The following is a 12,304-nucleotide window of genomic DNA, read 5'->3' as shown; positions in this document are numbered from 1 at the left end:
CACAGGAAGAGGTTAGACAGGTTCTGTGCCTGAGAGGCAGGCTGGCTTTGAAGTCAGAGCTGGTTTCGGGACACCCCCTTGCTGGGGTTCCTTAGCTTGTCTGAGTCCGTAAGATAGAGATGTGGCACGAATGATAAAATCGTTTGGAAGGAGTTGAATGTGATGTGAATGTCGGGCACCCAGCACTGTGCTGGGACACAGAAATGTTCAGTCCAGGGGTGTTATGGTTTCTAGCATCACAATATCACTGTCATCATTATTACTAGCATAGAACCATTTGCTTGAGGGAAATGCCTTGGTTGTGGCTTTTGCTCCATACACTGAATCAAATGATATGGAAAACATGGGGTGTCGCCCTGAAGGGCTCCATGGCTCGGTGTTCTAGAACAGAGCTAACCAGTGCAATTCCCTGCAATGCTGGAGATGTCTATAATCATTGCTGTCCAACATGGTAGCCACTAACCACATGTGGTTGCCAAGCATTTGAAATGTAGCTAGTGTGAATGAGGAACTGAATTTTTAATTGTATTTAACTTTAGTTTAAATTTAAATACACGTGGCTAGTGTCTACTGTATTAGACAGTGCAGTTCTAGAATGTTCCTTCCAAGTGGATGTTGCCCAGCTCCCTCTGAGCTGTGACAGTGCTGCACGGAGGGGCTGGCCGATGCCTCCAGCACTGTCGGCCACATGCAGTAAAGATGGTCTCTGATGGGGTGTGGTAGTGATCGCCACCTGGGCATGAGCTGGCCGCTCTGGAGCACAGACCGCAGCCAGAGCCTGGGTTTCAGATGTGGCAGTTACACAGCTTCCACCCTCCATGGGAATCAAAGTAAGAGTCGCAGTTCCCATCCACTAAGCATTTCCGACTGATGCTGTGTGGCCAACTCAATTTTACAGAAGAAAACATGCCCTGAAGAGGGGTGGTGACTTGTCCCAAGTGCACGCGATGGTGGCCTACCTCTTCCTGCCTCTAACCAGCTCCTCATATCAGAGTAAAGGACCAGCCGGGTTTCCTGCTGAAGGAGAGCCAAGCGCAGAGGCTCAAGGTCACCAGTGCAGGTGCCCAGTGCTTCCCTCACCTGGCTCTCTCCCAGCTCCCCCGCCACCACACCCCACCCAGGCCACCTCTAACGGGGCTCCCTGGATGGTGAGACACCTCTCTGTATCCTGTTATCTGTTCCTGGCAATATCCTTGACAGTGGGGTGGCCTGGGTCGTGAGTAGCTTCCCATGTTACAGCTGCGGGGATGAGGCTCCGAGGGATGGAGCGACGTGCCTGAGATCCCACAGGGAGTTGGCCAATCTGCCTGCAGGGAGGCAAGGCCTTCTGGGGCCTTTCTGTTGCCGAGCCGGTTCTCCCGCCAGGCAGGTCCTCTCTGCCTTGTTGGACTTCCTGTGGCACTCACTGGGTGGACGGCCACACCCGGGACACATCCCCCAAAACTGGCTTCAAGCTGTACCGTCCACAGAGGCTGGCAAGGGCCCGGAGTGGGGTGGTCCTGCTCAGAGGGCCGGTGGGTCGGCGGGGGGGAGGCTGACAGGCCTTAATGGGCACATTGTCCCCTTGCTGTGAGAGCGCCGTCCCGCCACTTCCTCAAACGCGTCGTGCTGGATGAGCTCATGTCTGAGGCTGTGGGCGGCACGGGGCAGCCGAGCCGGGCTGCAGGGAGGCCCGTCCCGGAGAAGCCCGCGCGGGCTGGGGCCGGCGCAGCCGTGAGGCGGAACCTTGTAATGAGCGACGCCGGCTGGATTTATGGGGCTGCGCACGTGCGCCTGGCCTTCCTGCGAGGCCCTCCGCATGGGAACAAAAACAAGTCCTGGCCCGAGAATGGCGCGACTGAGTCTTAACAAGGGCGCACTAATTACTGGAAGGCCCGGGCCGGGACCCCAGCCTGGGAGGAGCAGAACTTGGGCCCCGTTCTGTGTCCATTTGGGCTTTGCTGGGGTCCCCTGGTCTTTTTACCCAGGAGGCCCAGGAGGAAGCCCAGACTCTCAGGGCCTGCCCGGCCGCCTCCTCTCTCCAGCTCTGTGGTCTTGGACAAGGTGCTCATCCGAACCTCTCCTCCTTTTTGAGGCCCTTGGGAGGCAGCATACCAGGGTGAAAGACAGTTGACCACAGAGTCGCTGGTCCCCGGCTGTGAGTCCTGGTTCTGCCAGGTTCCTGCTGTGTGGCCTGGGCAAGTCATTTCACCTCTCTGATCTAAGCTCCCTTCACCTAGAAAGCGGGGCTATGATGTTCCCTCGGCAGGGCTGTCAGGAGGATTTGATGAAATGATGCACGCAGACTCCTCAGCCTATTGCCCACCCATGCTAACTGGAACACGGGCAGGGATCTCTGCTGCTGTAATTCACAGGCGTCCCCTGCAGACATTGCCCACTGTTTTCCCTGTTGATTGACACTGGATTTGGCATCTATCCAGGAAGGTCCCATGTCCACTCCCTTTTCAAGTCAGGAGCCTGCAAGAGCAGAAGCACTAGATGCCATGAGACCCTGGCTGTGGTTAGCAGTGGCAAGATGGGGCCGAGCTGTGGCCTGGTGCCAACATCCGACTCCACTCTGAAGCCACCATGCACCTGCTTGAAGCGAGAGGTGCAGCATAATGGGTTACCCCCTGCTGTCACCCAGGCTGACTTTCACATGGGCATGTTATTCCCATGCTCCTCTCTCTGAGTCAGGCCCTCTGCCTGCCGCTTGGCCTTTGAGTCCTGTTGTTGATTCATAGAGCCATCAAGAGAGAACCCCTGCCCTTCCCTGCCCTGCCCTGTGCCCTTGGGGTGAGGCAGTGAGGGTGCAGCAGGTGTGCAGCCCCTGGCTTCTGCCTTCACGGAGGGCAGGGTCTCCTTTGCTTGTCCCCAGAGACTATTACAGAGCTTGGCCCAGTGGGCTCATGGAATGTGTGCATGAGTGGTGCTCAGCGTCTGATGGGGTAGATGGCCACGTAACCACATGACAGCTGTTCAGAAGGCACAGCGCTGTGGCTGGCAGGAGTGCAGGGTGCACTGAGAGAGAGGGCACCTCCCCCCGACAGAATGGTCAGGGAGGGCTTCCTGGAGGAAGCATAAGGGATGTTTAAGAGCAGAGCCCTGCAGGGTTGAGTAGGATTACAAATAAGTAGAGGCTGTAGTGTGTTCTGGTGGGGAACTGGTGTATGCAAAGGCCTGAAGGTGAGATACGAGTGGCCCTAGGGAGGAAGTAAAGTAGAGAGCATGCGAGGGGATGGTGTGAGATGGGGCTGAAGAGGACCCTCCTTTCTCCATTCCCAGGCCTGCCAAGATGTTAGAAGGCAGCTTCTAAACTTCCATGCACCTCAGATTCCTCACCTATCAAATGGAGACACTGCCATCACTATCTGCAGGTGTTGTATGATTACACGGACAGGGTGAGTATGGGTGTTTTGTAGCGTAAAGGGCTGAGTGGGGTGTGGCGATGGTTTTGGGGGTGCTGCCCTTTGAGATGACCTGGGATGACTAGGGACACATAGGAGGACAGGAGAGGGCCCCCTGGAAAAAGATGCCCCTTGGGTAGAATCTCCAGTGGGTTTGCCCATAATTAAATCCTGTAGGGGCTGTTAGTGACTGCAGAGAAATGTATCGTAAGCACCTTGAGCTCAGTGAAAGTTCCTTAAAGTTAGCTCAGCACTGGCCCAAGGTGTCGTTTCCCTCTGGAGGATGTGGCCTCAGGGCCAAGTGCATTCTCTCTGGGGTCCAGCGGCCTCCTTGAGGTGGGAATCTGCAGCCAGGACCTCCATGGGACCTAATGAGGAGCTGCTGGCTTTCAATTACGTGCGCGGCCCTGGCTCTGCACTGTTTGACTGACAGCTCATTACCCCACTGCCATTTCTGGGCAGTGGAATTTAATCTCCCAGATGGGAAGCAAATCAATTTGCCCATCCGCCGCAGCTGAGCCTACTTGAACTCAACTCTAATTTATTCTCTTAAGCTTAGGAAGCCTTGTCGTTTCAAGGTACAGAAATATCAAGTTTCCCAGCCAGTCTGGCCAGAGTGTGCACAGGGAGATGAGCTGATAGGGTCGTGCCTGGGGCCCGACCTGGGTGAGCAGTGGTGGTCAGCAGGGGACGTGCCATCACCCTGTGTCAGAAGCTGGGCTCTGGCCTAGCAGGCCAGGCTGGTGGACAGGAAGGGTGTATATGGGAATGGGGGATAGTGTGATTCCTGATGTGGGGATCCAGGGTGCCTGTCCCAGGGCTCAGGACAGGAAGAGACTCCCCAGCAAGGCAGATCTGACCTCCTGCCTGCATGTTCTAGGGCCATGCTAGTGATCATCACTCTGTGATCATTGCTCTGGTTTCAGGGCTTTGAACATAAGATTTGGAGGGTGTCTTTCTGGGATTTTGAGCTCTTTACTCTCCTCAAGGAGCAGTTACAAACCTGAAGCCAAGGTGGTGACCTTTAACCTGTGACATTGGGACCGCTTTCCTCCTCTGGCCCAGCAGGGCCATCAGAGGGCTTCTTTGCCAGGGAGTATATGACCTGCTAGGAGTGCTCTGGGTCACATTCATGCAGACACTGAGTGTGTGCAGGCTGTGGTGGTGAGTGGCTGCTGTCCTCTGCTGTGGGTGCTGGGTCCCCCATCAGACGCTGGGGAGTCCTGGCACCCTGTTCTAAGTTAGCCAAGGGAGTTATTAGCAGAAGATCTGGAGACAGTTCCAGTCACTTCACAGAGTAAAATAGGCCAACGAGGGCCTCTCGAGGAGAAATGTCAGCTATGTTTTGTGTGAGACAGAATCCTGGCTGCTCTCTGCCCAAGTTCAAAGGGTGTTTGTCTGCATGTTCTTCATTTCTGTACTCTGCTAACACAGAGGGCTCTGGGGCCTCGCTATGTGCACGTGAATGTATGTGTGTGTGTGTGTGTGTGTGTGTGTGTGTGTGTGTGTGTGTGTGCATGTGCACCCATGGGAATGGGTGAATGTGGGAGGGGTGGGGGTCCACTTAATGGGGAGAAGGGGAGTGAGGAGGAAGTGCTTCCTATGGAGAGAGTGTTTCTAAGACACTCTTCTGTGAGTTTGACAAGGCAGCCCAGGCTGGGTTGGTTTCCAGGGTCAGGGAAAGGCCACTCTATTTACACACCTTTGCGGAGGAGCATGGAGGGCAGGGCGGGGACCGGGGATTAATGAGCAGTGTTATTGCCTGTCAGGAGGCTCATGTGATATTGTTTTGATATGGGGGGCCCCCAGAAGCAAACACAACAGGCAAGGTTATAAATGGAAGAAAAGGCGAAGAAAAGGTGGCCTCGCCCCTGCCATTGAGCATTCCCCTTTCTTCTCAGCCGGGAGTGGGTCCCAGGACTCCCTCCTCACCCCATCGCCTTCAGGTGGATCACTGGAAGGCGGCACCAAGGCCAGCTCCCAAGATAACATCGGCCAGGAGTGCCCGGCAGCAAAAATTAAACATCGTAGCTGCTAATGAGTAAACTGAGCAAGCCCTTGTTCCAGGACCATTCGGGGTGATGGACGAGGTAGCCTGAGTGACAAATAAGGAAGTGAGAGGCTTGCCTGACCCAAAGTAGACAGGCCCAGAGTGGACAGGCCCAGTGAGGGCTCCCACTTCCTGAGAAAGGCTGACCACCCCCGGGACTGGGAGGGGCAGGACCTTGGGTGAGAAAGGGAAGCCCACGTCTTCTTTTTTTGCCTTAGTGTAATTCCTTAGTGTAGCTGTGACCAAATACAGTCACCTGACCCTGAATGGGAGGGGGAATTCTGCCACAGACAAATCCATGGGTAGACAACTCCAAATGCTGGGGATGGTATATAGCAAGCAGAGGCCAGGGCTGAAGTAGCTGTCCTAGGTGGGAAGAGGGTGAAGACTGAGATTCTTCACAGAGAGGGTGCAGGAGCTCCCCAGCTGGGGCTGATAGAGCAGCCTCTATGCCAGCTTGCCATCTGTTACCCATTGCTTTGCTCTCCTGACCTGGGAGATTCCAACCTTTCCTATCAAATCCAGCACTAGGTTTTCTGCTCCAAGAAGCCCTCCCTGAGCCTGCTCAGCCAGTGAGCAAAACTCCCTGCCCTGAGCCCCTGCCTTTTTAGCAGGTACTTCTCTGAGTTAGTGCTTGCTGGACAATGCTTGCTTACCTGCCTTTGTAAGAAACCCTTAATCCGAGCCCTCTTTCATAGAAAGCATTTAGTAAGTCCTTGCTGACCACTGGATTGCTTTAAATGCACATTCCTATTCACCTGTCATCCAACAAGTTCTGTTTATGTTCCCAGGGCCAGCCACACAGGACCTCTCAGTGAGCAGGCAAGAAGCCCTGCATAACCTGAAGAACAAAATATTGGGATGGATAGCAAAGGAGAATTCAGCTCCAGGGAGCTGGTTGTAGAGTCAGAGCTGGGTTCAAATCCCACCTCCACCATTCATGGCTGTGTGACCTTAGGGAATACACTTCACCTCTCTGTGTCATAGTTTCTTCATCTGTAAAACAGAGATAGTATTACCTACCTCATAGGTTTGCCATAAGAAGTCAATGATGTATGTAGAGGACACACACATACAGTGGCGGTTATTGTCAGTTCAGTACCAGTTGGAGCCACAGCATTGTGTTAGATCTCAGATGTCATTTAAAGGGGCCCATGGAGGAGCACTGAGAAAATTGTCTGGATTATTCAGGGCAGGGCCGGCCCAGCTGTTGAGGGCAAGAATTGTTCTTGAGAAACGAATGGGAGTGGGTGTTGTCTGCCTAATGCTGCCGTTGGATCACAGGGCTGCATGGCTCTGAGTTCGGGGGAGGCTGTGGGGACTCAGCACAGCGACAGTGGATGGGGCAGCTCTGTCGGTGGCACCCACTGCAAGCCTGCCTCTGAAGGCTTACAGTGAAGAGAACGGCTGGGCTGCAACACTTAACCTCTCTAGAACCTGCAGGATTTTACCCCCTCACAAAATACTTTCATTTCTGTTGAGTTAGTACTAAGTGCAAACTTGTCTTTTGAATAGAGGCATGTGTGCATTACAAGACGTTCCTTGCAGTTGCACCAATTTTTTAAAAGTAATGAGCTTTTTTCCCCCCTTAAAGCATGAGGCTGACATCAGAGAACAGTTTTTGATCCCAGTTTTAAAAACGAATTGAGTGGCTTAGCAATGGTGGGAACCCCAGGCAACTTGTTGGCTCACTTTCCCTCAGTTTCATTGAAAAGAATTTCTACAGTGTGCCCACATCACAGGGCATGATGCACTTTGGATTATTCAAAGTTTAGAGACATTTAGGTGATTATGGTAAATCATTCATGCAAACAGCGATAAATGCAATTTATTCTTTTGTGCAATCTTACAAGGAGAGCAGAAATCGCAGCCCTTTTCTCTAGTTCTCAATTCTTTTAGCGACATCTAGTGGAAGATCTTTGAAAACCACATTTGCTTCTATGGTGTTCCTCCAAAGTTAAGCCCATCCAATTAAGTCATTTAAACCTTGGTTCCATCTACAAGTCCCTCTGTGTTTCAGTCTCCAAGTTAGAAATTCCAAGGCCAACTGGACTGTCTTTGACTGCTGGTAAGCACGTGCCATCCGGGACCCTATATCACAGTAGTCAGAAACTCTGCATTTGAATCTGGTTGTCACTTTTCAGCAGTGTGATCACCTCGGCTATAACATGTATCTAATAATAGGACCTGCCCTATAGGGTTATTGCAAGGACCAAACGAAATGATACCCATGAAGGACTCAGCACAGTACCTGACATACAGTAAATATCAGTCTGACCAGCTAACAGTGGCCACAATTTTCCATTACCCTCCATCCACACTGCAGATCCTACCTGCACAAACAATGCTCTTGGGTAGAGGGCCGCATAGTATGGTTTGACTAAGCAGTTTGCTGGTATTAACTATGAAGTGGTATCATTTTAAGATCAGCTTCTTAAAAAGATAATGCAGTCCCCCCCGCTCCCCCACCATTCTCTCTCATTTCAAATCAAGAAATAGGAATACGTAATCTAGACCCAGCAAAGATCTTGGAAAAGAAATGTAACATAACTCCTTATGTTCAGATAAAATTTTGAAAAATCATCTTTCAGATTTAAGTTGGAAATCTTTGCCTTTCATGGAAAAGATTGGTTGTGTGATGGTCTAGGACCTTCTGTTTTGAAGAGTTTGTATTAGGCACAGTTTGGGAAGGAAAAATGATCCTTTACATTCATCCATGATATGAAGTGGACTGCATATTTCTTCCTGGTTAAAGTCTGCTTTAGACGCAGGCTTCTTTCTTTCTTTTATTTCTTTCTCTTTTCTTTTTTCCTCTTTCTTTCAAGAGATGGAAAGAGTCTTCTGTGTATTTTAGGCAAATTTAGGTTAAGGTGTAAGTGCCCTTTGAAGCAGAGTGTCCATGTTTTGCTAACATATATTTTAGCTACTCTGGCTTGGCTGAGGTCTTCCTAGATAATCAACATCCCTCAACAGCCTTGGCGGTGAGAAGGCACGTGAAAGCTGCCAGCACATCCCAGGAGCCTTGGCTGTGGCGGCTTGTCCTTGGAAAGCTCCAGGCACCCTTCTGCCAGGGATCCTGTCCTGCAGGGATGACAGACCCAGCAGCCTCGGCAGAGGGAATGAGGCTCCAGAAGCTCCATCAGCAAGTGGCCAGGCCCAGCCCTAAGCCACAGACTGTCAGAAGGGAACAATGGTAGGAGAGAGCTGGGCTCAGGGTCTGGAGCCTGCCACAAAATCACCTGCACGGCTTTGGATATACTCCCTCCTTCATCTGTGGAATGGGGAATGGGGACAACACCCTGGCCCAATGGTCACACAGAACCAAAAGGTGAGACTTTATAAAAATTCTCTGTACAAACCACTGGGGCCAGCAGATGGCCCACACCCACCCAGGTTGCAGTGAACACTGTGGAGCATCCAAGGAGTTGTGGGAGCAAGGTGGGGGTTGAGGGGGATCGACTGCCCTGCCCCCACATCCTGTGACTGCAGAAGCCGACTTAAGACCTGTGACTCACGGGCACAATAACTGAAACACACCAGTCACAACAACAGTTTAACATTTTACTAACTCAACTCACACAAATTCCAAATTGCAAATATAATTAAGGACAACAGATTCTGCTTTGCCTTATTAAATCTTTCATTTTCAAATCCATCAGTAAGACAAAAAGTAACCAAAAATTAGGTCTGTTGCAAATTCATGATTCTTCTGAGGGGGGAAACAAAAAGAACATTAGAGTAAAAAGAACGCCACTGGGTGTACGATAAAGCACCACAACACACGGTTACAAACGGGCTTCCTGGCTTCGGTGACAGGTAAAAGACGCTGTTCTCCCCACTGCTGTGCGTCAATCAGGGTTTCATTAAAATAAAACTATAAAATCTCCTAGGTTACACTAAGTCAGACACGGTCTGGAACACAGTGCTTAACAACAGTAATGCCAACTATCAGTGCTAACATAAAAACATTGTAGAAGGTCAAAAACAATTAAACTGGAAACCAAAGCCTTATTTTCCCTAGATGAGCAAAACTGAAAATGAAAGGGGTCCCACCTCCCAGTAGGAGTGAAGGGGATTTTTTTTTTTCTTTTAAATTGGAGGTGGGGTACATGGTGCAGCTGGTTCTGTCGTTGCTCAGCCTAGTTGGCATCCAGCTTGGCCATTTCCTGCACATAGATGCCTATACTCTCGCTGTCAAAAAGCACGAAGTACACCGTTTTGATGGAAGAGGACATTGTGGACACAAAGTAACTGGAGATGGCCTTCAGAATCAGCTGAGCTGCTGTCTGCTTTGGAAAACCGTTCCTGGAGAAGAGAAGACAAGCACTCAGCAACTGGGATGCCACGGGGGCTGCAGGACCTGCCCCACCCTACAGGCCACCTCCCTCTGTGCTGCAGCTTGCCTTGTGTTGGGTCAGTGCCTGTTGAGCCCCATGTCTGCTTGTACACCAGCGTGGGAAAGCCCGGTGCCCAGAAGATGGGATGGGGGACAGACAACTGGGCAGAGAGCTGGCACCTGCAGAAGGATGTGCTATGTGCTTTTAGAGAAGGCAGCAGCCAGCAAACAGATAGTGTTTTGTGGTGTGCATTAAGCCCCCGAAGTACAGTGTGAGCTCCTGATTTTCTTTTTCCATCATACCTTTGACTAGCACAGTGCCTGAGCCCAGGCTCTCGATGTCAGCCCCAGGGGATGGCTGCAGGTTCTCTGGGAAGGCACTGACCTCTATCCACCCACGCAGAAGAGTTACCCCTTCACACCAGGGGCCACTGCCCAGGAATCCACCCTCTAACACACACCAGCAGTATCACCCCAGAGGCCAGAACGCAGGGAGCTGTGGGCTCTTCAACTCAGGGCTATCATCCAAGTTTCCAAGCCAAATGTGTTTGAATCCACACACATTTCCACTTCAAATAAATGTCATGTGGCAATTTTTGGAGGTAGGTGCTCTGGACTTAAAAATGTGAAATCAGGACTGGCAAGACTGGCCCTCACTGCTCTGTGGTGTGCCTGAGGCTGCTCCTGGTCAGTATGGCATGTGCGTAGCCCAGGGGATCCGGGAGGAGATGAGCAGCTTGCCTCGTCTAGTGAAAACCTGGGTTTTGAGCCAGTGGCCCTGGATTCACATCCCTTACTGGTCCCATTTTACAGTTGATACTAAGGGTGAGTCTGGGGCCAGCTCTCATGGGTAGCTCTTTGTTCATTGGCACATCTACAGTCACAGATCCGCCTGGGCCTGTGGGCGTGTTGGTGTCCGAAGTGCTAGGCCAGCCCGCCTATTTCAGCTGGAGCTCTCCCTCACATGAGGCACCTGCTGCCAGGTGGAGGGGTTTCTAGAGGTGTAAGTTGGGTATCTACTGTAGTACTGCTAGCTTCACTCACTGCATGCCTGTGCACTCTGAACCTCCTGGCTTGGCCCTGGAACATCTCAGCAGTCCACTGTTGACAGTGTACAATGCATTTCGCAGCCACAGGGGAAACCCTCTTGTTACTTGCTTTTGACCACACATGGCTTCACCTGGCTTGTGGAGACTTAGGGGCTTCTGGATGCCTCAGGAGTGGAGTTCACTCTTAGAAGACAAGAGATGTGCCCCCAGCCTATGTGAAGGAGCCTGCGGGCAATTAGTGGGGGGCAACCCAGGGTTCCTTCACACACAGGTGGCAGCTCCTCAGCCACAGAGCACACCCACAGAGCAGCCAGTGCATGCAACTCTTCCCATGAGAGGGGTCAGAGCTCCAGAGCTGCTCTGGCCACGAGAGTGGTGTTAGACCTGCACAGCTTCCTCCCGGGAGACCCTGGTGATTCTAGACTAATAGGTGGGCCTGGATGGACGGTGGCATGTACAGTGAAAGAAAAGGGCTCTGCTGAGAGCGGGCAGGTCGTTCCTCTGGCACCAGTGCTATTTGCAGATCTGAAATCTTGGCCCACACCAGGCAGAGCTGCCTTGACTATATTCACAGGAGTCAAGGAGCACAGAGGACAGGTTATCTGGAATGAGCCACACTGGGAATTGCTTGAGGAGATAAACTCAATCTTCCATTTTTGGGGGGCATCTTTCCAGCAGCTCAGGTAGCTTCCAACTGTGGGCTGGGCTCCTCGGTCCTGTTGCAGCCTGTACTTGGGCCAAGGGGCCAAGGGCTCCTGGAGCAGGCAGAGCCCAGTCTGTGGATGTGACCTGGATGAACGGGGGCTGCAGAGTGCTGAGAGGAGCTGTGAGAAGTTGCATTTTGCATGTGAAGCCCAAGACCATGCTCTGCCAGCTCCAAGGTCCCTGCAGTGAGGTGCCCTCCTGCCTGTCTCAGCCTCACACGTGCACAGGTAGCTGGGCTGGGCTGGGGGTCTGTGGAGCTACTGCAAACAGCAGCTGTCAGGTGGCCTGATGGTCTGCCTAGCTGAGCTAGCCCTGGGGTAGGGCTTCTGTAGCTGCAGCCGGGCTGCATGCCCAGGCAGCTGTCTCCAACGGTTAGCTACATCCCACACAAGCTGGGTGAGACGTGGTATGATGCAGACACAGTGTGGCCTGGCCTATGCCCATGCTGTGCCATGCTGACTAGGAGGTCCCAAGAGGTCTCCCTGGAACACACCAAAAGTGTGCCAGTCACTCCTGCCTGTGACCAGTGCTTTCTGACACAGACCCCTCCTGGGGCTTTCCTTGCCTCTGCCTTGGACCCTTACAAAAGGGTATGTGACTTTCAGTGAGGAAATATTCTTTTCTATTCCTCTACATCAATAGTTCTCAAGCTTTAGCCTGCATCGGAATTCTGGAGAGCTTGTCAAAACACAACAGTTTGATTCAGCAGGTCTAGCAGCTTTTGAGAACTGCTGTTCTACAAATAGCCAGCATGGACTTTATAATCCAAGCTGGCAGG

General features: G+C 52.0%; 1 protein-coding gene across 4 annotated transcripts in view; it reads right to left on the bottom strand.

The window, feature by feature from the left end:
• Window positions 1-8,983: 8,983 nt before the first annotated feature.
• LOC100585611 (core histone macro-H2A.1) overlaps window positions 8,984-12,304 on the bottom strand; it is a 64,617-nt gene continuing 61,296 nt past the window's right edge. For all 4 annotated transcript variants that reach the window (XM_030828850.1, XM_030828868.1, XM_030828861.1 and 1 more), the window contains exon 9: window positions 8,984-9,741. In XM_030828850.1, coding sequence (XP_030684710.1) covers window positions 9,576-9,741 — 166 coding nt within the window. In that variant the 3' untranslated portion in view covers window positions 8,984-9,575. The remainder of the gene's footprint in view (window positions 9,742-12,304) is intronic.

The sequence above is a fragment of the Nomascus leucogenys genome, chromosome 2, assembly GCF_006542625.1.
Source record: "Nomascus leucogenys isolate Asia chromosome 2, Asia_NLE_v1, whole genome shotgun sequence".
Taxonomy (NCBI): Eukaryota; Metazoa; Chordata; class Mammalia; order Primates; family Hylobatidae; genus Nomascus; species Nomascus leucogenys.
This window is presented reverse-complemented; position numbering and strand designations above follow the sequence as displayed.